General features: G+C 43.9%; 1 protein-coding gene across 1 annotated transcript; it reads left to right on the top strand.

Annotated features, from left to right (window-relative positions):
• The first annotated feature begins 811 nt into the window (after positions 1 to 811).
• trip10b (thyroid hormone receptor interactor 10b) lies at positions 812 to 25675 on the top strand. Its single transcript, XM_066660449.1, has 15 exons — positions 812 to 967; positions 5607 to 5722; positions 6047 to 6100; positions 6669 to 6816; positions 16187 to 16249; positions 17091 to 17195; positions 17867 to 17995; positions 19773 to 19919; positions 20100 to 20258; positions 20720 to 20743; positions 21986 to 22095; positions 22235 to 22367; positions 22550 to 22602; positions 22758 to 22894; positions 23782 to 25675. The coding sequence occupies exons 1-15, from the start codon at positions 944 to 946 to the stop codon at positions 23922 to 23924; spliced, it is 1545 nt and encodes a 514-aa protein (XP_066516546.1). The 5' UTR covers positions 812 to 943; the 3' UTR covers positions 23925 to 25675.
• The last annotated feature ends 20 nt before the right edge of the window (positions 25676 to 25695 follow it).

Genomic DNA, 25695 nt, shown 5'->3' with positions numbered 1-25695 from the left:
CACACTCACCCATTCACACACCTGTGGACGATTTCACACACTCACCCAGTCACACACAACTGTGGACGATTTCACACAGTCACACACCTGTGGACGATTTCACACACTCACCCAGTCACACGCCTGTGGACAGTGTCACACACTCACCCATTCACACACACCTGTGGACGATTTCACCCAGTCACAAACCTATGGACGATTCCACACAGTCACACACCTGTGGACGATTTCACACAGCCACCCAGTCACACACCTGTGGACGATTTCACACGCTCACTCAGTCACACACCTGTGGACAGTGTCACACACTCACCCAGTCACAAACCTGAAAACGATTTCACATAGTCATCCAGTCATACACCTGTGGACGATTTCACCCAGTCACACACCCGTGGACAGTGTCAAACAGTCACTCCATCTACCATAGTGTGTGTGGATTGTGGCACCTGGAGGAAACCCACACAGACACAGAGAGAACACAGACAGTGTCCTGTGGAGAGGGTCCCACCCTTGACCTGAGCCCCCTGCAAAACCTTTACCACTTTCATCCAAATTAGTCTGTGTATCTCTCACTTTTTGAAGTGAAACTGGAGGCAACAGAACTTCAGCTGAGACCAGGCTTCAGAGGAACTTCAGAGGAAAAGACACAAGCTGAGTGTGTGTGTGCGTGTTGATCTGGTGCCTTTAACACACACACACACTTCTGCAAGTGGAGGAGCAGAGGGAGTCCCGCCCTTCTCCAAACCTCACAAACACACAGCAGAAGAGAGGGCAGCAGTAAAGCCCTGCTCTGAGAGAGTAGAGGACTGAGGACCTAAAGCCTGAGAGACTAAAGTGGAGGACAGTAGCCAGAGCCTTATATCTGTTTATTCACCGCTCACTCAGGGACGCTGTGTGTGGTGCTGTGTGGACATTTCTGGGACGACAGATTTAAGTTAAAGCCATGGACTGGGGCACGGCGCTGTGGGTGAGTTTACTCCACATTCCTCTGTTAGTTTAAACCTTAAAGATCCGAGAGTCACAGCTGCTCTGTCCAGACTCCAGGAGTCGAGGGGGCTTCGAGTTCTGCTGAGGTTTAACCCCTGAGGAGCTGAGGAGCAGGTGCAGGATTAAAGCTCCACATCTGAACTGGACTCTCCTGTTTTTCACAGACTTTTAACTTAAAGGAAAACAGGCTTCACTCTGATCTTTCTAGAAAAACACATTCAGAAATTGTGAATTTCAGAATTCAAAAAGGAAAGAGAAAATACATTTTCCAGAAGAAAACCAACCAAAAAACCAGTAACTAATTTCCCTTTTTCCAGGAAACAAAACTCATTAATAAATGTTTCCCAAAATGGACATTTTCCAAGAAGTTTATTCAGTAACTGAAATTCTCCTAAAAAAAAAAAAAAAAAAAAAAAAAAAAAAGAATAAAATTGACTGAATGTCCATGATATTAAGTGTACTGTGACTTTTCCATAAAACAAGTAACTAATTAAAATGTTATTAAAACAAATCAGTAAATAAGCATTAAGTTAGAAATCAATAGAAATGAAAATGATAAAGGTTTTTATTAAAACAGTGTGTCACTGCTCAGGTTGGTGAAGTGTGTGCTGGGGTATCGTCCACAGTTTCGCTAAAATGGAAACTACATCACATTTAAAATTAATACAGAAGCCCCGGGTTAATCCCACTCTGAAGATTTAGTTGAAGGGAGGGTCGGGTGTGTGTGGGGGGGGTGGGGGCAGGTAGGACGGGTTTGTAAGAGACTGGACGAGGCGTAAGTTGCTGTCAATCAAACTCACTTCATCTTCAGAGCCATGGAGAGCAAGGAGAATGAAAGAGGACAGAGGACTGAGCAAGAATGAGGAAAGGGGGAGAGAGACGCAGAAACAGAAGGACAGAGATATAGAGAGGGGTATTTCCTGCTGATCTACATTCCTCTTCCTCTCTGTGCGCTGGGAGGTTGATCTGAATAATGTTCAGATGATTTTTTACTGACCTCCAGAAATAACAGCAAAGAGCTTTTATTATGAAGAGTTTCAGAGTATACTTTCAGATCTCAGATTAACTTCCAGATATGTCTGTGAGAGAGTGTGTGAGTGAGTGAGTGTGTGTGTGTGTGTGTGTGTGTTAGTCTCACAGCTATAGAGCCAGCCAAAGAACTGAGAGTTGACTGACTTGTCTAACAGGATTGTGTGTGTGTGTGTGTAAAGCACTCACATACACTCACAAATTTCTTCCATACATTGTCAGAACTTTACAAAGACCTCCAGGTATTTTGTGGAGTGTTAATTTTATCCAAACCGTAACATCATCTTAAAATGTATTGATGTAAACTGTGGGCTCCAGCTGATGGTCTCCACAAGGACGAGACGTCCCCACACGGTGTTTTACCCACTGCAGGGTCCCTACTGGACTCTACTCATCTACCCTTCTCTACCAGGTAAATCAGGTCCTGGATCTGGAAGCAGGTTCTTGTTTAGTCACTGTTCTCTCATGATTCAGAGCGAGACGATTAGGGACTAAACCGTGGTGTGTAAACCTTACAGAGCGCCGATTGTCCAGAGAGAGTCATCGCTCTACACCATGCAACGCAGACGTCCAGCACCAACTCTCCATCTGTAAAATCTCCAGCTGCAGCATCACATTTTTTTTATCCGACTCGTGATGGCAGCTCGTAAAATTATGCCATGGTCTAGAGGTTGAAAGAGGTTCAAACACTCCTTGGATCAGTGGCCGAAGAAAGAATCCAGCGAGAGCTGGACGCTGCAACAAGGAAAGAACAAAATCTACTGATCTATCTGAACTGACGACGGAGCTGTGTTCAGTCCCAAACAACAACAACAACAACACGCCTATACACCATGAGTAAACACCGCTTTACGTTACCGCCGTTGTTGTGGTTTCCAAAGCCCACTGTTCCCCATAGAGAGAGGGGTTTAGAGATGACACCAGATACATTTCAAGGGGGAGCTGTGGGAAACCAACCAGGGACCAATCAGAGAGTAGAGTCCAGTAGAGATCAGTAAAATCCAGTAGAGATTAGTGGAGTCCAGTAGAGATCAGTGGAGTCCAGTAGAGATCAGTGGAGTCCAGAAGAGATCAGTAGAGAGCAGTAGGAATCAGTCGTGTGGGGAATGTGCAGTGGAAAAGTGGTCAGATTTTGGTTTCCTCAGAGTAATACACACACAGTCATTGATGTATTTCACACATAAACACCCTCACAAGCTTCAGAATGTGGCTGCTCCTGAGATAAACACAGTGAAATCTACACTAGGTTGACCAGATGTCCTCTTTTACCCGGACATGTCCTCTTTTTTAGACTTAAAAAAATGTCCAGGCGGAATTTCACAAACGTCCGGGATTTTGTTTTTCTAGAGTTTACATAGAATTTCGATAAGCGTTTCATTCACAAACTAGTCCCGCCCTCCCCTACTCCGATTGGTTCGCTTGAGTGAGAAGGGGGAGTGGTGAAGTAGCCTAAAACCTTCTGATTGGACGGTCTGACTGTAGAGCTACCGCTATTGGTCGATAACCTTCTCTGTAAACATTTAATTGGTCAGTCTGCACTTCACTGCACATCAGAAGTCCTTGTTTACGTCAGGCAAAACTCATGTACCTACCTTCATCTCGAGCAGCTATGCCAAAATGTAAATGTAAGTCCTCAGATGAATTAAAAAAGAAATTCCCATGTTTTCCCCTGTGTAATAAAGGTGTAAAGGTCCTAAAAGCACACATAGGTTCAGCTAAGCATACAACGGAAGCAAGGGGCGAGAGCTCATCACCCCCTGGAGCGTGTTCTCTTTTTCACCATCTCAGATCTGGTCATCCTAATCTACACCGTAACCCCAGGGACCACCTGATTGTCCTGCTCGGGCTGTGCTGGAGGATGTAGAACTGAAGGCTCTAGGCCCAGTTCAGTAAAACACCTAAAGTGGACATTTCCCTGTTCCCACAGAATTCCCACAGAAACTCATTAGCACTGCCACTAATGTAGTTAGCTGTCTCATGAGTTTGGAGACATTTCCACCTTAAGTGATCCGATACATTAAACATAAGTCAGTGTTAACCCCGTATGGAGCAGGAATAGAGCAACATCCTCATCTCAGTTGGTGCTTTTGAGTGTTTGGAGTCTCTCCGTTGTCTAAAAACCTCCAGATTGCGTTTCTCTGCCATGAGCAGAGAGAGAGAAAGTCTAGCGTACTGGACCCAGACACTTTGTTTTTTTTACCCATTTACAGATATTGGGTCTTCATAAACACATTAGAGCGGTTTCCAGGGCAAACTGACTGCAGAGCAGTACATGGAGTTTTTGAATTATATCAATGAACTACACCTTTAAGTATTACTTTAAAAATGTTGCAAAAAACTACTTCATTCTCAGTACCCTTAGGATTATTGAAGGGATATAAAAGCTCCCCTTAAATGTTTCCTTCATGATTTTCACATAAGCTTTATGAAACACTGAAAAGCACCAACCGAGATGTAAATGTTGCTCCATTCCTGCTAATAGGGGGGTAACACTGACTCATTTTTGCTGTTACAGTTACATTACTTAAGGTGGAACTAACTCTATTGCTAACTGCATGAAAGTAAACACAGAGCAAAAGTGCTACAAAACTAAACAGCTCAAGTTACACATGAGTTTCTGTGGGAAGTCAAACAGTGAATAAACACTTCACGAATTACACTTCAGCCGCATACAGACAACATTCATTTCTTACTCAAATATACGATTCCACCTTAAACAATGTGGAGCTTCTGAATGTAAACAAACTACAGAGTATTTCAATTCCCAGAATCACATATATATCCTTTAACTCTCTAAAGACAGAGAATGTGTTTGAGGTTTTTGAAGCTGATTGTGTAACGCTGTTCTGAGTGATGAGACATATTTGACCATCATTAAACATATGACCCTCCACACAGCACCATCTAGTGTTACCTGCCGTTTACGGCACCCGATAACGCTTTACTTCTTCTTCTTCTTTGTTTTCCCATATTCTTCTCCTCCTCGGTCCAGGGTGGGTTTCTTTTCTTGTGGCTCTTTCTTTTCCACTGCATTTATTGAAAAAGTTCAGGTGACGTTTTTTTCTGAGGCATTGTTGTCATGGAAACAAAACCTCAGTCAGTGCAATAAAACCCCTCAGTTCAGTGAAACAGTGAAAGGGAATTTCATGCAGCTCACTGAAGTAATTCTTTAGGGGACATTCTCTCCCTGAGGTTTATTCTGAAGGGAAAGGCTCAGGGTGTTTTATGCTGCAGGGATCTGGGCTGAAAGACGGTAAACAAGTGTCTGTTTGTAAACAGCAGTCCTTTTGTTTCTGACAGCGGTCAGTTTTGGTTTCGGTGGTGAATTCCCACTTCTGCTCTTTTAGCTTCCCCCAGACCTTCTCACAGCGACCAGAAAACTATCCTCATTCACTCAGCGGACTCTCCTCAGGATTAGAAAGTCCCAGAATCACCAGGCCCACGTTTACATCAGCGTGATGACGTCATACACACACACACACACACACACACACACACACAAGGTTATGATTTAATTTATCCACCCAAACTCTGGGGTCTTGGGACAAACTTTGTGTATGTGTGTGTGTGTGTGTGTGTGTGTGTTACAGGACCAGCATGATGTCATAGAGAAACACACTCAGTCCGGTCTAGAGCTGGTGGAGCGCTACATCAAGTTTGTCAAAGAGAGAACGGAGATCGAGCAGACCTATGCCAAACAGCTCAGGCAAGTGTGTGTGTGTGTGTGTGTGTGTGTGTATGTACATTGTACATGGTACATGTCTGAAAGCTGCACACTGTCACCAAAGCCACAATAATTTAATCCTCATTCAAGTACATCCTATAAATGAGTGGAATGTCTCACTTTACCAACCCCCCAGAACTATTCTCAGCTCTCACCCTCTTATTTCAGCTGGACTTTCAGTGCATCATATAGAGTTCTGAAAAGGGACAGTGAAAAACCCATAGAGGAACTGACACTGATGTTGATACTAGATATTAATCATAATGTAGGAGTGTGTGTGTTCCTAAAGTTTTCTTTGTCTTACAGGGGTCTTTGTAAAAAATATTCAAGGCGAGGAAGCAAAGAGGACCAGGAGACAAAGTAAGTGTGTGTGTGTGTGTGTGTGTGTGTGTTTGGGAGAGAGAGGTAAAAGTGTCAGTTTTACAAACTCTATTTCCACAACCTTTGGGGCTTTTCTAAAGTGAAATAAAATTTGTGACGTGTTAATTTTCTCTGAAACTTTTTTTGTGAGTGTAAAAATGTAAAAATGTCCAGGGTTTTCACTGAACCACAGAGATTTATTGTGTAAATAGAGACACATTTAGAAAGTGAAAGGTTCATAGAAAGCTCCTAAATCATTGGATAAGAAGAAGGTAAAAGTCAAGGTTTAAATCAGTATAAATTAAAAATGTTTTTAGCATTCTCCTACTTTGTGATTTTTTGGTAACTGTTGTATAGCATTAAACATGACAGCTGTCATTTTATTTTAAAAACAAAAACAATTTAAATTTGATTAATTTTACAAATAATTTACATTTGATATTATTCAGTAAATACAATGTAAATCTAAACGACTGAGTTACATGTATTTGTTTAGGTATTATTTCAGGATCAGTTCTGCTGTTTAAGAACCAATCACATGCTGCGTTTATATCTGTCCTGTTTTCAGATTCACCAATCAGCAGGCATTTCAGGAAGTGGTGAATGAGCTGAACGATTATGCCACACACAGGGAGCAGCTGGCGGAAAACATGAGCGTCCAGATCTGCGTGGAGCTCACCAAAAATCTGCATGACCTCAAACTGGAGAGGAAGAGTGTGAGGAAAAGAAGATAAACAAAGCTTTTATTTTATATATATTATATTTTATAATAATGAATTTATCAAAATATCTTATAAAGATCCTACCTTTAGGTTAAAACTAAGACAAATCAGAATGTAAAATGGTCCTCCCTCTCCCCCATCACTCTGAGTGATACATGTCAGCACAGTATAGAGTTAGTGTTCTCTTCCGAGCGTGTTTAGTCTGAAGAACAGAGGTTAGTGTTCTCCTCCGAGCGTGTTGAGTCTGATGAACAGAGGCTAGTGTTCTCCTCTGAGCGTGTTGAGTCTGATGAATAGGGGTTAGTGTTCTCCTCCGAGCGTGTTGCGTCTGAAGTACGGAAGTTAGTGTTCTCCTCCGAGCGTGTTGAGTCTGATGAACAGATGTTAGTGTTCTCCTCCGAGCGTGTTGAGTCTGATGAACAGAGGTTAGTGTTCTCCTCCGAGCGTGTTGCATCTGATGAACAGAGGTTAGTGTTCTCCTCCAAGCGTGTTGAGTCTGATGAATTGAGGTTAGTGTTCTCCTCCGAGCGTGTTGAGTCTGATGAACAGAGGTTAGTGTTCTCCTCCGAGCGTGTTGCATCTGATGAACAGAGGTTAGTGTTCTCCTCCGAGCATGTTGAGTCTGATGAATTGAGGTTAGTGTTCTCCTCCGAGCGTGTTGAGTCTGATGAACAGAGGTTAGTGTTCTCCTCCGAGCGTGTTGAGTCTGATGAATTGAGGTGTGTTCTCCTCCGAGCGTGTTGAGTCTGATGAATAGAGGTTAGTGTTCTCCTCCGAGCGTGTTGCGTCTGATGAACAGAGGTTAGTGTTCTCCTCCGAGCGTGTTGAGTCTGATGAATAGGGGTTAGTGTTCTCCTCCGAGCGTGTTGCGTCTGAAGTACGGAAGTTAGTGTTCTCTTCCGAGCGTGTTGAGTCTGATGAACAGAGGTTAGTGTTCTCCTCCGAGCATGTTGAGTCTGAAGTACGGAAGTTAGTGTTCTCCTCCGTGCGTGTTGAGTCTGATGAACAGAGGTTAGTGTTCTCCTCCGAGCGTGTTGAGTCTGATGAACAGAGGTTAGTGTTCTCCTCCGAGCGTGTTGAGTCTGATGAACAGAGGTTAGTGTTCTCCTCCGAGTGTGTTGAGTCTAATGACCAGAGGTTAGTGTTCTCCTCCGAGCGTGTTGCATCTGATGAACAGAGGTTAGTGTTTTCCTCCAAGCGTGTTGAGTCTGATGAATTGAGGTTAGTGTTCTCCTCCGAGCGTGTTGAGTCTGATGAACAGAGGTTAGTGTTCTCCTCCGAGCGTGTTGCATCTGATGAACAGAGGTTAGTGTTCTCCTCCGAGCATGTTGAGTCTGATGAATTGAGGTTAGTGTTCTCCTCCGAGCGTGTTGAGTCTGATGAACAGAGGTTAGTGTTCTCCTCCGAGCGTGTTGAGTCTGATGAATTGAGGTGTGTTCTCCTCCGAGCGTGTTGAGTCTGATGAATAGAGGTTAGTGTTCTCCTCCGAGCGTGTTGCGTCTGATGAACAGAGGTTAGTGTTCTCCTCCGAGCGTGTTGAGTCTGATGAATAGGGGTTAGTGTTCTCCTCCGAGCGTGTTGCGTCTGAAGTACGGAAGTTAGTGTTCTCTTCCGAGCGTGTTGAGTCTGATGAACAGAGGTTAGTGTTCTCCTCCGAGCATGTTGAGTCTGAAGTACGGAAGTTAGTGTTCTCCTCCGTGCGTGTTGAGTCTGATGAACAGAGGTTAGTGTTCTCCTCCGAGCGTGTTGAGTCTGATGAACAGAGGTTAGTGTTCTCCTCCGAGCGTGTTGAGTCTGATGAACAGAGGTTAGTGTTCTCCTCCGAGTGTGTTGAGTCTAATGACCAGAGGTTAGTGTTCTCCTCCGAGCGTGTTGCATCTGATGAACTGAGGTTAGTGTTCTCCTCCAAGCGTGTTGAGTCTGATGAATTGAGGTTAGTGTTCTCCTCCGAGCGTGTTGAGTCTGATGAACAGAGGTTAGTGTTCTCCTCCGAGCGTGTTGCATCTGATGAACAGAGGTTAGTGTTCTCCTCCGAGCGTGTTGAGTCTGATGAATTGAGGTTAGTGTTCTCCTCCGAGCGTGTTGAGTCTGATGAACAGAGGTTAGTGTTCTCCTCCGAGCGTGTTGAGTCTGATGAATTGAGGTGTGTTCTCCTCCGAGCGTGTTGAGTCTGATGAATAGAGGTTAGTGTTCTCCTCCGAGCGTGTTGCATCTGATGAACAGAGGTTAGTGTTCTCCTCCGAGCATGTTGAGTCTGATGAATTGAGGTTAGTGTTCTCCTCCGAGCGTGTTGAGTCTGATGAACAGAGGTTAGTGTTCTCCTCCGAGCGTGTTGAGTCTGATGAATTGAGGTGTGTTCTCCTCCGAGCGTGTTGAGTCTGATGAATTGAGGTTAGTGTTCTCCTCCGAGCGTGTTGCGTCTGATGAACAGAGGTTAGTGTTGTCCTCCAAGCGTGTTGCGTCTGAAGAACAGAGGTTATTGTTCTCCTCCGAGCGTGTTGAGTCTGATGAATAGGGGTTAGTGTTCTCCTCCGAGCGTGTTGCGTCTGAAGTACGGAAGTTAGTGTTCTCCTCCGAGCGTGTTGAGTCTGATGAACAGATGTTAGTGTTCTCCTCCGAGCGTGTTGAGTCTGATGAACAGAGGTTAGTGTTCTCCTCCGAGCGTGTTGCATCTGATGAACAGAGGTTAGTGTTCTCCTCCGAGCATGTTGAGTCTGATGAATTGAGGTTAGTGTTCTCCTCCGAGCGTGTTGAGTCTGATGAACAGAGGTTAGTGTTGTCCTCCAAGCGTGTTGCGTCTGAAGAACAGAGGTTATTGTTCTCCTCCGAGCGTGTTGAGTCTGATGAATAGGGGTTAGTGTTCTCCTCCGAGCGTGTTGCGTCTGAAGTACGGAAGTTAGTGTTCTCTTCCGAGCGTGTTGAGTCTGATGAACAGAGGTTAGTGTTCTCCTCCGAGCATGTTGAGTCTGAAGTACGGAAGTTAGTGTTCTCCTCCGTGCGTGTTGAGTCTGATGAACAGAGGTTAGTGTTCTCCTCCGAGCGTGTTGAGTCTGATGAACAGAGGTTAGTGTTCTCCTCCGAGCGTGTTGAGTCTGATGAACAGAGGTTAGTGTTCTCCTCCGAGTGTGTTGAGTCTAATGACCAGAGGTTAGTGTTCTCCTCCGAGCGTGTTGCATCTGATGAACAGAGGTTAGTGTTCTCCTCCAAGCGTGTTGAGTCTGATGAATTGAGGTTAGTGTTCTCCTCCGAGCGTGTTGAGTCTGATGAACAGAGGTTAGTGTTCTCCTCCGAGCGTGTTGCATCTGATGAACAGAGGTTAGTGTTCTCCTCCGAGCATGTTGAGTCTGATGAATTGAGGTTAGTGTTCTCCTCCGAGCGTGTTGAGTCTGATGAACAGAGGTTAGTGTTCTCCTCCGAGCGTGTTGAGTCTGATGAATTGAGGTGTGTTCTCCTCCGAGCGTGTTGAGTCTGATGAATAGAGGTTAGTGTTCTCCTCCGAGCGTGTTGCGTCTGATGAACAGAGGTTAGTGTTGTCCTCCAAGCGTGTTGCGTCTGAAGAACAGAGGTTATTGTTCTCCTCCGAGCGTGTTGAGTCTGATGAATAGGGGTTAGTGTTCTCCTCCGAGCGTGTTGCGTCTGAAGTACGGAAGTTAGTGTTCTCTTCCGAGCGTGTTGAGTCTGATGAACAGAGGTTAGTGTTCTCCTCCGAGCATGTTGAGTCTGAAGTACGGAAGTTAGTGTTCTCCTCCGTGCGTGTTGAGTCTGATGAACAGAGGTTAGTGTTCTCCTCCGAGCGTGTTGAGTCTGATGAACAGAGGTTAGTGTTCTCCTCCGAGCGTGTTGAGTCTGATGAACAGAGGTTAGTGTTCTCCTCCGAGTGTGTTGAGTCTAATGACCAGAGGTTAGTGTTCTCCTCCGAGCGTGTTGCATCTGATGAACAGAGGTTAGTGTTCTCCTCCAAGCGTGTTGAGTCTGATGAATTGAGGTTAGTGTTCTCCTCCGAGCGTGTTGAGTCTGATGAACAGAGGTTAGTGTTCTCCTCCGAGCGTGTTGCATCTGATGAACAGAGGTTAGTGTTCTCCTCCGAGCATGTTGAGTCTGATGAACAGAGGTTAGTGTTCTCCTCCGAGCGTGTTGAGTCTGATGAATTGAGGTGTGTTCTCCTCCGAGCGTGTTGAGTCTGATGAATAGAGGTTAGTGTTCTCCTCCGAGCGTGTTGCATCTGATGAACAGAGGTTAGTGTTCTCCTCCGAGCGTGTTGCATCTGATGAACAGAGGTTAGTGTTCTCCTCCGAGCATGTTGAGTCTGATGAATTGAGGTTAGTGTTCTCCTCCGAGCGTGTTGAGTCTGATGAACAGAGGTTAGTGTTCTCCTCCGAGCGTGTTGAGTCTGATGAATTGAGGTGTGTTCTCCTCCGAGCGTGTTGAGTCTGATGAATTGAGGTTAGTGTTCTCCTCCGAGCGTGTTGCGTCTGATGAACAGAGGTTAGTGTTGTCCTCCAAGCGTGTTGCGTCTGAAGAACAGAGGTTATTGTTCTCCTCCGAGCGTGTTGAGTCTGATGAATAGGGGTTAGTGTTCTCCTCCGAGCGTGTTGCGTCTGAAGTACGGAAGTTAGTGTTCTCCTCCGAGCGTGTTGAGTCTGATGAACAGATGTTAGTGTTCTCCTCCGAGCGTGTTGAGTCTGATGAACAGAGGTTAGTGTTCTCCTCCGAGCGTGTTGCATCTGATGAACAGAGGTTAGTGTTCTCCTCCGAGCATGTTGAGTCTGATGAATTGAGGTTAGTGTTCTCCTCCGAGCGTGTTGAGTCTGATGAACAGAGGTTAGTGTTGTCCTCCAAGCGTGTTGCGTCTGAAGAACAGAGGTTATTGTTCTCCTCCGAGCGTGTTGAGTCTGATGAATAGGGGTTAGTGTTCTCCTCCGAGCGTGTTGCGTCTGAAGTACGGAAGTTAGTGTTCTCTTCCGAGCGTGTTGAGTCTGATGAACAGAGGTTAGTGTTCTCCTCCAAACATGTTGAGTCTGAAGTACGGAAGTTATTGTTCTCCTCCGTGCGTGTTGAGTCTGGTGAACAGAGGTTAGTGTTCTCCTCCGAGCGTGTTGAGTCTGAAGAACAGAGGTTAGTGTTCTCCTCCGAGCGTGTTGAGTCTGATGAACAGAGGTTAGTGTTCTCCTCCGAGTGTGTTGAGTCTAATGACCAGAGGTTAGTGTTCTCCTCCGAGCGTGTTGCATCTGATGAACAGAGGTTAGTGTTCTCCTCCAAGCGTGTTGAGTCTGATGAATTGAGGTTAGTGTTCTCCTCCGAGCGTGTTGAGTCTGATGAACAGAGGTTAGTGTTCTCCTCCGAGCGTGTTGCATCTGATGAACAGAGGTTAGTGTTCTCCTCCGAGCATGTTGAGTCTGATGAATTGAGGTTAGTGTTCTCCTCCGAGCGTGTTGAGTCTGATGAACAGAGGTTAGTGTTCTCCTCCGAGCGTGTTGAGTCTGATGAATTGAGGTGTGTTCTCCTCCGAGCGTGTTGAGTCTGATGAATAGAGGTTAGTGTTCTCCTCCGAGCGTGTTGCATCTGATGAACAGAGGTTAGTGTTCTCCTCCGAGCATGTTGAGTCTGATGAATTGAGGTTAGTGTTCTCCTCCGAGCGTGTTGAGTCTGATGAACAGAGGTTAGTGTTCTCCTCCGAGTGTGTTGAGTCTAATGACCAGAGGTTAGTGTTCTCCTCCGAGCGTGTTGCATCTGATGAACAGAGGTTAGTGTTCTCCTCCAAGCGTGTTGAGTCTGATGAATTGAGGTTAGTGTTCTCCTCCGAGCGTGTTGAGTCTGATGAACAGAGGTTAGTGTTCTCCTCCGAGCGTGTTGCATCTGATGAACAGAGGTTAGTGTTCTCCTCCGAGCATGTTGAGTCTGATGAATTGAGGTTAGTGTTCTCCTCCGAGCGTGTTGAGTCTGATGAACAGAGGTTAGTGTTCTCCTCCGAGCGTGTTGAGTCTGATGAATTGAGGTGTGTTCTCCTCCGAGCGTGTTGAGTCTGATGAATAGAGGTTAGTGTTCTCCTCCGAGCGTGTTGCGTCTGATGAACAGAGGTTAGTGTTGTCCTCCAAGCGTGTTGCGTCTGAAGAACAGAGGTTATTGTTCTCCTCCGAGCGTGTTGAGTCTGATGAATAGGGGTTAGTGTTCTCCTCCGAGCGTGTTGCGTCTGAAGTACGGAAGTTAGTGTTCTCTTCCGAGCGTGTTGAGTCTGATGAACAGAGGTTAGTGTTCTCCTCCGAGCATGTTGAGTCTGAAGTACGGAAGTTAGTGTTCTCCTCCGTGCGTGTTGAGTCTGATGAACAGAGGTTAGTGTTCTCCTCCGAGCGTGTTGAGTCTGATGAACAGAGGTTAGTGTTCTCCTCCGAGCGTGTTGAGTCTGATGAACAGAGGTTAGTGTTCTCCTCCGAGTGTGTTGAGTCTAATGACCAGAGGTTAGTGTTCTCCTCCGAGCGTGTTGCATCTGATGAACAGAGGTTAGTGTTCTCCTCCAAGCGTGTTGAGTCTGATGAATTGAGGTTAGTGTTCTCCTCCGAGCGTGTTGAGTCTGATGAACAGAGGTTAGTGTTCTCCTCCGAGCGTGTTGCATCTGATGAACAGAGGTTAGTGTTCTCCTCCGAGCATGTTGAGTCTGATGAACAGAGGTTAGTGTTCTCCTCCGAGCGTGTTGAGTCTGATGAATTGAGGTGTGTTCTCCTCCGAGCGTGTTGAGTCTGATGAATAGAGGTTAGTGTTCTCCTCCGAGCGTGTTGCATCTGATGAACAGAGGTTAGTGTTCTCCTCCGAGCGTGTTGCATCTGATGAACAGAGGTTAGTGTTCTCCTCCGAGCATGTTGAGTCTGATGAATTGAGGTTAGTGTTCTCCTCCGAGCGTGTTGAGTCTGATGAACAGAGGTTAGTGTTCTCCTCCGAGCGTGTTGAGTCTGATGAATTGAGGTGTGTTCTCCTCCGAGCGTGTTGAGTCTGATGAATTGAGGTTAGTGTTCTCCTCCGAGCGTGTTGCGTCTGATGAACAGAGGTTAGTGTTGTCCTCCAAGCGTGTTGCGTCTGAAGAACAGAGGTTATTGTTCTCCTCCGAGCGTGTTGAGTCTGATGAATAGGGGTTAGTGTTCTCCTCCGAGCGTGTTGCGTCTGAAGTACGGAAGTTAGTGTTCTCCTCCGAGCGTGTTGAGTCTGATGAACAGATGTTAGTGTTCTCCTCCGAGCGTGTTGAGTCTGATGAACAGAGGTTAGTGTTCTCCTCCGAGCGTGTTGCATCTGATGAACAGAGGTTAGTGTTCTCCTCCGAGCATGTTGAGTCTGATGAATTGAGGTTAGTGTTCTCCTCCGAGCGTGTTGAGTCTGATGAACAGAGGTTAGTGTTGTCCTCCAAGCGTGTTGCGTCTGAAGAACAGAGGTTATTGTTCTCCTCCGAGCGTGTTGAGTCTGATGAATAGGGGTTAGTGTTCTCCTCCGAGCGTGTTGCGTCTGAAGTACGGAAGTTAGTGTTCTCTTCCGAGCGTGTTGAGTCTGATGAACAGAGGTTAGTGTTCTCCTCCAAACATGTTGAGTCTGAAGTACGGAAGTTATTGTTCTCCTCCGTGCGTGTTGAGTCTGGTGAACAGAGGTTAGTGTTCTCCTCCGAGCGTGTTGAGTCTGAAGAACAGAGGTTAGTGTTCTCCTCCGAGCGTGTTGAGTCTGATGAACAGAGGTTAGTGTTCTCCTCCGAGTGTGTTGAGTCTAATGACCAGAGGTTAGTGTTCTCCTCCGAGCGTGTTGCATCTGATGAACAGAGGTTAGTGTTCTCCTCCAAGCGTGTTGAGTCTGATGAATTGAGGTTAGTGTTCTCCTCCGAGCGTGTTGAGTCTGATGAACAGAGGTTAGTGTTCTCCTCCGAGCGTGTTGCATCTGATGAACAGAGGTTAGTGTTCTCCTCCGAGCATGTTGAGTCTGATGAATTGAGGTTAGTGTTCTCCTCCGAGCGTGTTGAGTCTGATGAACAGAGGTTAGTGTTCTCCTCCGAGCGTGTTGAGTCTGATGAATTGAGGTGTGTTCTCCTCCGAGCGTGTTGAGTCTGATGAATAGAGGTTAGTGTTCTCCTCCGAGCGTGTTGCATCTGATGAACAGAGGTTAGTGTTCTCCTCCGAGCATGTTGAGTCTGATGAATTGAGGTTAGTGTTCTCCTCCGAGCGTGTTGAGTCTGATGAACAGAGGTTAGTGTTCTCCTCCGAGCGTGTTGAGTCTGATGAATTGAGGTGTGTTCTCCTCCGAGCGTGTTGAGTCTGATGAATTGAGGTTAGTGTTCTCCTCCGAGCGTGTTGCGTCTGATGAACAGAGGTTAGTGTTGTCCTCCAAGCGTGTTGCGTCTGAAGAACAGAGGTTATTGTTCTCCTCCGAGCGTGTTGAGTCTGATGAATAGGGGTTAGTGTTCTCCTCCGAGCGTGTTGCGTCTGAAGTACGGAAGTTAGTGTTTTCTTCCGAGCGTGTTGAGTCTGATGAACAGAGGTTAGTGTTCTCCTCCGAGCGTGTTGAGTCTGAAGTACGGAAGTTAGTGTTCTCCTCCGAGCGTGTTGAGTCTGATGAACAGAGGTTAGTGTTCTCCTCCGAGCATGTTGAGTCTGATGAACAGAGGTTAGTGTTCTCCTCCGAGCGTGTTGAGTCTGATGAACAGAGGTTAGTGTTCTCCTCCGAGCGTGTTGCATCTGATGAACAGAGGTTAGTGTTCTCCTCCAAGCGTGTTGAGTCTGATGAATTGAGGTTAGTGTTCTCCTCCGAGCGTGTTGAGTCTGATGAACAGAGGTTAGTGTTCTCCTCCGAGCGTGTTGCATCTGATGAACAGAGGTTAGTGTTCTCCTCCGAGCATGTTGAGTCTGATGAATTGAGGTCAGTGTTCTCCTCCGAGCGTGTTGAGTCTGATGAACAGAGGTTAGTGTTCTCCTCCGAGGGTGTTGCATCTGATGAACAGAGGTTAGTGTTCTCCTCCGAGCGTGTTGAGTCTGATGAATAGAGGTTAGTGTTCTCCTCCGAGCGTGTTGCATCTGATGAACAGAGGTTAGTGTTCTCCTCCAAGCGTGTTGAGTCTGATGAATTGAGGTTAGTGTTCTCCTCCGAGCGTGTTGAGTCTAATGAACAGAGGTTAGTGTTCTCCTCTGAGCGTGTTGCGTCTGAAGAACAGAGGTTAGTGTTCTCCTCTGAGCGTGTTGCGTCTGAAGAACAGAGGTTAGTGTTCTCCTCCGAGCGTGTTGAGTTGATGAACACTATTGGCCCATATTTCCAAAATTTGGAATTATTAAATTACTTTCATTACTGTTATTATTTATAAATCAGAAAAGACATTGAACATTTTGTTCTTTCTCTGTTTCAGCTCCTGGCTGAAGTTAAGAAAGCTCAGCAAAACCTTGAGAACAGCTTCAAACAACTGGAGATGGTACATACTTTGAATAATTGGCATGGCTGGTGGTAAATGAAGGTCATGTTTTAAATGAAAAAAATAAATTAAGGAACACCTCCTCTACAGAAACCTCACTTTGTACAGAGGAACAAATGAAATGAGTGAAACACAAGGGATGAATCTCATTTCACCCTTAGACACCCCTGTCCCCCTCCCCATTTTGCTTAGGGTTGGGGTTACTCAATTCATGTTGAGAAAAAGGGGTGGGGCCGAGGGGGAGGGCTGTATAACCCTTGAAACTAAGATTTTTCAGAGACACACTTCCAACAGAGGGTTATGATGCCTTCTGAATCAAGCGACCAAAAAAATAGCCACAGATGTATCTGAATTTCCATTTCCACCTTCAAAGGTGAAGCATTTATATTTTAGAGCCTGGGGCTACAACATTTAAGGTGGAACTGGAGGTTTCCCTCAATGGGGGCAAGATAACACTGAAAAGGTGGGATAGGTGTAAAATTAAAATGACTATCCCCCCTCCCCATCACTGTTCTGTTGTCAGGAGCCCCCACCTCACCCACAGTAACCTCCCAGAGTGAAGTGTGATTCACCTCTACAGAGAATAACTCTCCATGCTCTAGACGTCTCCTCAACATACACACATCAGCCATAAGCTTAAAGACACCTCCTGGTTTCTCCCCTCACCTAGTAGCTCCACTGACTGACCACACAGGAGCACGCTGCAGTTCTCTGAATACTCTGTAGCCACCTTTCACCCTCTTTTGCAATGGTCAGGATCAACCCCCCCCACCCCCCCCCCCCACCCCACCAAGACCCCCCAAGCAGGTGGATCATTGTCATTGTTTTTTGTTGACTTTAGACTAAGAAGCGTTTTGAAAAGGAGTGGAAAGAAGCAGAGAAATCCAATCAGCAAATGGAGAGAGTGGACCAGGATCCCACATCCACTAAAGTGGACGTAGATAAGGTACACACACACACACACACACACACACACACATACACATAAATGTATGTTGTGTCAGTCATTTCTTCCACTGATAATTCTTTTTCATCCAGTGAAACAGCCATTACTTGGACCCCTAGTGGCTTGGATGTGTCTCAACCATAATTAAACACGACCGCCCTCATGTGGCTGGCCCACTCTGTGGAGCATAAACTGCTTCATTAAAGGACGACAAAACAGTTTGATACTTTATCTCCCCTGAGCTGTGCTTTATAGAAAAACATAGAAATAATAATTTATAATTATTATCAACATAGTTTGCTTTGTTTCTAGTTGTAGGGACTGAATTAACACTATTAGAATGGTGCTATGTTTACAAAAAAAAAAAGGTTGGATCTCTGGTGAAACACAACCAGCCTCGCTCACTTTTCTGTTGAAAAGAAGCAGTGGTTCGGACCTTAGCTAATAATGGTTAATCACAATTATTTTAACCACTGGTGATATTAAACAAATTGTGTGTGTCGCCCTGTGAAGGACTGGTGCCCCCTCCAGGGTGTGTTCCCACCTTGTGCCCAGTGATTCCGGGTAAGCTCCGGACCGAACTGGATAAAGGTTACAGACAATGAATGAATGAATTAATAAAAGAATAAGTGAATGATTAAATAAGCAAGCATTTTTTGTGTGTAATCCAGGCCAGGGCTGCTGCCCAAATTCGTATCCACACAGCAGACGAGTGCAAGAATGAATACGCCGCTCAGCTCCAGAAATACAACAAAGAACAGAACAACTACTACCACAGAGAGATCCCTATGATACTCAACGTGAGTACAGTTCAAAGCCATTACAGTAAGGTTCCCACCCCAGAGTTCCTCACATTCTTCACATTCTTCATCACCAGCATCCGGTCTGACTCCACTGTACCTGTCCTCGCTCTGACACACACGCAAACACCTTCACACTTTCAGTTCTGACACACTCTTTATGTCTAGAACAATGTAGACACCTCTATAGTTAGTGAATAAAGCTGTTTTCTCCCAGTCACTGCCATAAAACTATATTAAATAAAAAAAATACAGAGCTTCTGAATGTAAACATACCAGAGATAACTGTGTTTCCCAAGAATCATAGATATTCTCTTAAATAACAATTAAATATACTGAATTTAAATCTTTTATAAAATTATAAATTTTCATCCAATATTTATTTAATTAATTCCATTATTTAAAGAGATTCCACAGGAGTAGAGATTTTTCTGCAGTGAAGAGGAACACACTCCCGATAAATACCCTATTTTGGAAGAATATTCACAGAAATAGTTTAGTACTTCCTTTTTCTTTCCTGGTATCTTTCACTTCTTAAAACATTTCTCTGAACAAAGAAAAGTACACAGAACCTTGTTTTACTTTCTTAAATTACCCCAGGTTCTCCCTCTTTAACTGTAACAGTGGTCAATCTGAGAGTCCCCTTCAGATTTCTTTAGCTTTACACTAGAGCTACAAAGCTAATGAGAGCATATGCTAACATAGCATGATTACAGTGTGATACAGTCTGTGAAACCACAGAATTCATTAAATTTCATAAAATTTGAGATTAAATAATTAAACTGGAGGTGACTGACTAACTCCACACTGTTTGAGACGATTCTGTGAAGATTCAGAAACGCACCTTGCACATTAGCTACATTAGCTTCACAGCTCCACTCTAAAGTCTCTCCAGCTCCAGTCCAGTGGCTCTAATCTGATTTGATCTGCAGTCTGAACAGTGAAAACCCACATGAAACTGGATTTTCAGATTTAAATCTGACCTGTACATGAGACACATTTTGGCCAGTAAGATCTTATAGCATTAGTTATTTCTTCATTTATGGCAATTCCTGCCTTCTGCCCTTAGGCCTTAGAGTACTCAGGCCTGCATCATTACTATGACAACCACTGTCTGATTTGTTAGTCAGAGCCTGCATCATTAATCTGACCATTTCTGCGTTATTACTACGACATGTAATTTCTTTGACAAACAATGTCTTCATTTTGACCGTGGCTGTGAATGAAATGTCTCCCTACTCCCTCATCAGTAGTGAGCTACTATAGTGGAGCACTATTGAGTTCACTAAAACAAGTGAATTTAGACACTTCCACTGTTGGTTGCTTAGTAACAAAGACACCCAGTGCATCCTGGTTCACATATGGCTCATGTAGTAAGTTCAGATGTTTATTATAAATTCCAGGTGCATTGTGTCCTAAAAATCATGCTTGAATTCAACTTAGTTCTTTGAGAAAAATGTATGACTCACTCAGTAGTGCCCTAAAAGTTAAACAGGGAGCCATTTCGGACATAACGCTATGTCAAACAATGTCTGCATTTTTACTGTGACAACCAATTCCTTTATCATTACTATACAAAGCAATAGCTGCATTATTACTATGACAACCAATTTCTTTGTCATTACTATGACAAGCATTGCATTGCATTGCATTAAAGTTTCTCTTTAGCAGTTAATATAGTCTTACTGCTATAGAGCCTTTGGGATTCTGGGTAAATGTGAGTGGTTAAAAGCTGAGTAATAAAGCTTAGGTTGTGCCCCCTGCTGTTGAGTGACAGAAGCTGCAGGATGTGGATGAGAGTAGGATAAAGAAACTGGCCGAAGGGTACCGACTCTTCGCCGAAACGGAGAGAAAGATCCTGCCGTCCATCGGCAGTTGTCTGGACAAGATCACTACGGCCAGCTGCAAGACCAAAGAGAAGCAGGTACACACACACACACACACACACACACACACACACACACACACACAGAACGTTTTAGGTTGATCATTATTAAATATGAGGTGTTGCTGCCCTCTGCTGGTAGGGCTTAGAGTTAGGGTTTATACATAAATATTGTCTAGAGGTTCAAAACTATAAAATGAAAACATTGTGTGTGTTTAGGACTCTCTGATCCTGATTGAACAAAACAAGTCTGGTCTAGCGCCCCCTGCTGATGTGGAGTTTGAAGATTACAGCCAAGGAATTAAACCAGCTGGTCTAGAAACCACACACAACCATGCGACAAAGGGGCGCATCAAACATTTATTCAAAAAGAACAAGGTTAGTCAACTGTATACACACTCCACACTGTACACACCGTCTGCTATTTACACACACTTCACACTGTACATAACCAACTGAAAATACTGGTTTCAATTTTGTGGAATAAATACACCCCAGTGTTTCACAGTAAACAATTTATTTTAAAAATACTACATCTGAAAGGGATTTCATTTATTACAGTTACATGGACCTTGAAGAATTTCAGCAAAACTTTAGAATTTGAACTTGAAGATTTCTAGTAAATTGACTTGTACAACTAGAATATTGTAGAATATTAACTAGACACTTAAAGTTGGATATCTGTCATTGAACCAGGCCGGAGACGTCTAGAGGCATTTACACTGCTGGAAATAAAACTGGATTTCTAGAATGAAGCCTGAATGAAGCAGTGAATGTTTACTGTGTGTTGTTGTGTGTGGTGTCATTTATCTTTGTGTCCACTGTATCTTTCCTCACAGGTTCCCGCTGCAGAGAAGAACATGGTACGGTGATCCTTTCTCTTCTTGTCTCTAAAAAAAAAGCAAAAAAAAAACAAAAAACAAATGCATAAATAAGTAGAGAATATGTTAAATAAGATTGTAATAAAGTTATTCTCCATCTGTTTATCTTGTACTAAATAGATAAAGTAGACACATTGTTTAAGTTAGGTGTTGACTTATTTTAATTTAGCAAATACACAGTACTGTGCAAATGATTTAGACCCCAGAGATTATTTAAAAAGCTTTTTATCTGAGCATTAGGTGTTTATTTGCTCAAAACAAACAAACTAATTATAACAAATAACATTAGAATAAACCCAATCACATTAATCCAGTATGATACTGTGTGTGTGTGAATGTGTTGGTTGTTGGTTTAACTTTGTCCAAATCTCTCCTGGTGGAGTCCGTATTATTTGAGGTTATCATCCATAAACTAGCTTTGCACTGGTGACAGACAGGATGTGTCTCCTTTTCTTTCACCTGGAGAACATGATGCCAATTGTCTCCTTGAATAATATGAAAATGTAACACTTCAGAACAATATCCACGTCAATTTCCGATGAGCTCAGTCCAGAGAAACTGGCAACAACTTTATACCAAAGAGGTTCCAACAAAACCTGAAAACTGACAATGGATTGTAGAAGTATTCCAGAGCACAGTTGGGATATAGATTACAGAAAAATGAGCTGGTTTCTAATGCAGGTGTGTCTGAGGGCTAGAAGGTCAGCTGGGACTTTCAGCCTTACCCATTACATACAGAACTTTTAGTGCATTACCTAAATATTTGGATGATGTTATTTATTGTAGAGAGCTAATAGCTGAAATTCATTGCAATTCTTCATTGAGGAACATTGTTCTTTAACCAGATTATTCACTGATGCACTTATTTGCAAAGTGTTATAGAACTAGATTTTCCTGGATGTCTCTTTGATACCTAAACAATTAATGCATTTTTTTAGTTTACAATATTTTTTTGTTTTTTATGTTTTGTAGCATTCCTAGTCTAATACAGACCCTGTCCAATGTTTTTGAATGTTGCAGGCATTAATTTCTGAATAAGTCAATAACTATGCACAAGAATGAAGATGATGGAGTTAAATATTATAGATTATTTAAATACTGATCACAGCAGATTTGGAAATCCCTGCTTTCAGTCTCGACTAGCGCTTCACATACTGTCTCCGTTTATTTGGGATTGAGTTTAGTAATTACCCTCTGTGTGTGTGTTTGTGTGTGTGTGTGTAGCCCCCTCCAGTGGAGGACTACTCTCACCTGCCTCCAGAGCAAAGGAAGAACCGTCTGCAGGAGAAGATCAGCGAGATCAGAAAAGAGATTCAGAAAGAAGTGGAGAAGAGGTAACACCAGCGTCATTCATTCAGCACTCTCTTTGGTTCTTTAGTGAAACAGAAGTGGCTCTTTATTTCATTCTCCTTCACTCCACAGAACTCTGATTATGTCTGTTTTCTCTCTCTCTCTCTCTCTCTCTCTCTCTAGTGAAGCCCTCAGTAAGATGAAGGGTGTGTATGAGCAGAACTCTCAGCTGGGAGACCCCTCTAGTCTGGAGCCCCAGATCAACCAGACCTCCCACAACATCTGCAAACTGAAAGGGGAACTCCAGAGATATGAGGTATCTACACACACACACACACACACACACACACACACGTTTATATATAAACCCCTAATGTTCATTCGTTCATTGTCTGTATCATGTTATATAAAACACTAACCCTAACTCCTACCAGTAGAGGGCATCAGTGCCTTATATTGAACATGAAAATAAAGTGTGTGTGTGTGTGTGTTTTGCAGGCATGGCTGAGTGAGGTTGGAGGAGTTGGTGCACCCAGCAACAACCAGCCAAAGTAAGTAAGAGAGACAGAGTTTACGTGTGTGTGTGTGTGTGCAGAACAGTTACGGCCTTCCAGCTTCTGCAAACAATAATACACACTCATTACTTGGTTGCCACAATGTTAATCTGTAAACTGTATGAATATGACAGTTGTGTGTGTATGTGCAGGTGTTTGTCAGTAAAAGAGTCCAGGCCCAGCCCCTCTCAGCCCCCAGAGCACATATATGAACATGACTTTGATGAAGATTTTGATGATGATGATGACGCTCCTATTGGTCAGTGCTTGGCGCTGTATGACTTTGACGGTGAGTTCAAATGACTTTGACCATCCCAGCTTTATACATACAGAGAAACCCAGAGGAATCACACAGAGGAGTGTGTGTTTCATCAGTGAGCCCGGTGTGTGTAAGCTTTAAAATTGAATGCTAGTATTCTCTTAAAACACTGTGATTAGTGATGACCTTGTGATAAATTGCTTAATGCTGAAACAGATTGGTTTCAGAGAGCTAGTCTAAGCCACAGATACTCTGTCACTACCAGAGACCTCCCACAGGGGGCGCTGGCCATCCTCAGGGTAAAATTGGTCATGAGAGGAGCGTAAGGCCAGACTTAGTGAATGTTAACAAGCCGCACTGAACCCACAGATTTACAGACGAACATCACAGTGTAACTACTTCACATCGCTGTTCCTTACATTGAACCATCACTGGATTAGGAACCGACCCTGTACCTGCACTCACTGTCCACTCTCTCAGCTCCACTCACCACTCTGGCGCACTCTGTAGTTAAACGCTTAGGACCCCCACAGAGCAGGTGTGATGTGGTGGTGGATCATTCTCAGCGCTTCAGTGACACTGACGTGGTGGTGGTGTGTTAGTGTGTGTTGTGCTGGTGCGAGTGGATCAGACACAGCAGTGCTGCTGGAGTTTTTAAACCCCTCAGTGTCTGTACTGAGAACCAAAAACATCCAGCCAACAACATCCTGTGTCACTGATGAAGGACTAGAGGATGACGATGTATCTGATCTACTTGTACCAGAACAACACACACTTACACATCAAGCTACAGCTGTTCTCCCAGGCTCAGGGCTGCAGTGTGTGATAAGGGGACCCCTCGCTGATGCGGGATTGGCAGTGGCTGAACTGGGGAGATATTAGAGAGAGATGTAATGAGTATTTTGACTGTATTTCAGGATCCAGCGAGGGGGCGGTGGGTATGAAGACCGGAGAGAAGCTGAGTTTGATGCAGGAGGATCAGGGAGACGGCTGGGTTCGAGTGAAGAGGTCAGATGGTAGCGAAGGATATGTACCTGCCTCCTACATCAAAATAATCTGAAACACAACGTACATCCAAATTCATCTGATAACCGCTTAGTTACAGCTATGTACACCATAACACAATGGACCCCACTCAGGTCTGTGAGGGCCCCTAAACCACGGGGTGGGGGGGTCCCAACACAATCTAAATCTCATTCCAACTAAATTTAGCAGGATTTCAGGCTTGATTCAGCAGTTCTTTTACGGTGTGGTAAATTTTGGAGATGTAGATTCAAGCAAAATCATGGAGCATCTTCAGCACGTGTTTACCACAGGTTTACTTTCATTTACAGAGGAGAGAGAGAGAGAGAGAGAGAGAGAGAGAGAGAGAGAGAACAAAGCCAGATCATTCAGCAGCTCATGAGCCCATGGTTGTCATAGACTGAGATTCTGTTCTTACAGAAGGTACACAGCTTGGTCGTATGGTCTTCCTTTGGCTCTTGCCTCTGAGGCCTGTGAAGTTGTGTGGTTATATTTCATTCATTCACTCATGCATATTCTGTTTTGGGAGGTAGTGGGTAAGGAGCTCACACAGAATCACTAGGCACAAGGCAGGAACAAAACTGGGACAGGGCTGGATAGAGTTCACCTTCAGTCAAACTGACCTTAAATTATACTTTGTCTCACTTTTTTTTTTTTTTTACCAAAGTGATTACCACAGTGGTAATGTTTTTTTTTTTTTTACATGAATCACAATTTCATTCATCATTAATTTAATGGTTCACATCAGTCATTTTCTCCACCTACTGGTCTGGACCTAATCATGATCGCCCCCCTGTGGGGGGCCCTCTCTATGGAGCATAAACTTGTTCACTGAGGGGCTTCAAAGCAGATCGATTTTTATATTTTTTTTATCTTCTGAGTTGAAATTTATAGAAAAAGTGTTCGGCAATGTTCTGCTAAGTTCTAAACATCAGGAGAAACGTGGACCAGGTTAATGTTGTTAAAAATCTTAGGAAAACTCCTGTTTGTATCAGTCCTTTGTTGCTTTAAGGTGAAGAAAATGCTGGAGGCTTCTCTTTGTTTGCAGACTACAACCTTAATGTTTTTTGTAATATTTTTATTGGAGGACTTGTTTCATGGGCGTGTCTTCAGGAGTTTGCAGAAAGACTCAAGTGCACAATGCGGGTCATGGTTTGGGTTCCCCTGAGCAGGGAACTGAACCCAAATTAGGTGATGTGGGGTTATTCATGATGCTGTTCGACCTGATCTACTAAACAGCCTGGACAAAACTATAGAAATCGGAAATAAACAAACTTTTAAAATTGAGATGATAAAGATTGTAGGGTATTATTAAATATATTTTGAGGTTTGTGTTAAACCCAATTAACTTTTACAGAATGTATAATATATTAGAGGTTTAACAGCATATTCATGTATAAACGTATGTCTAACCCTCTGTGTAAGAGGAGCTAACTGTTATCTTGTTGGATGTTTGGTCTGGTGGTTTGATCTGGATGTTGGAGCATGTTACTTTTTCCTAAATGTCTGGTTGCTTTGTTTAACTGTTTTCTCTGGTATTTTTTGTCGAGTGTTTTAGTAATTTTCAAGATTTCCTGCAGATTTAAAGTTTTTAGGACTTTTCTTATTTTTCTGTGCTCTTATTTTGTCTGAACATCTGAATCTTTGTGTCTCACAAAACGTACCCAAATAGGGTTTCATCAACATTAAAAAAAACCTTTTTAAAAAATACCATACAAAGGACCTTGGATTGATGTTTTATACAGGGAGGCTGTGAATGTGTCTGTGGTCAGAAAATCAATATACGAGTTTGCTGCACTAAAAATAAT

The sequence above is a fragment of the Hoplias malabaricus genome, chromosome 2 (genome assembly GCF_029633855.1).
Source record: "Hoplias malabaricus isolate fHopMal1 chromosome 2, fHopMal1.hap1, whole genome shotgun sequence".
Lineage (NCBI taxonomy): Eukaryota > Metazoa > Chordata > Actinopteri > Characiformes > Erythrinidae > Hoplias > Hoplias malabaricus.
The sequence above is the reverse complement of the archived record's forward strand: the minus strand, read 5'-3'. Positions and strand labels throughout refer to the sequence as shown.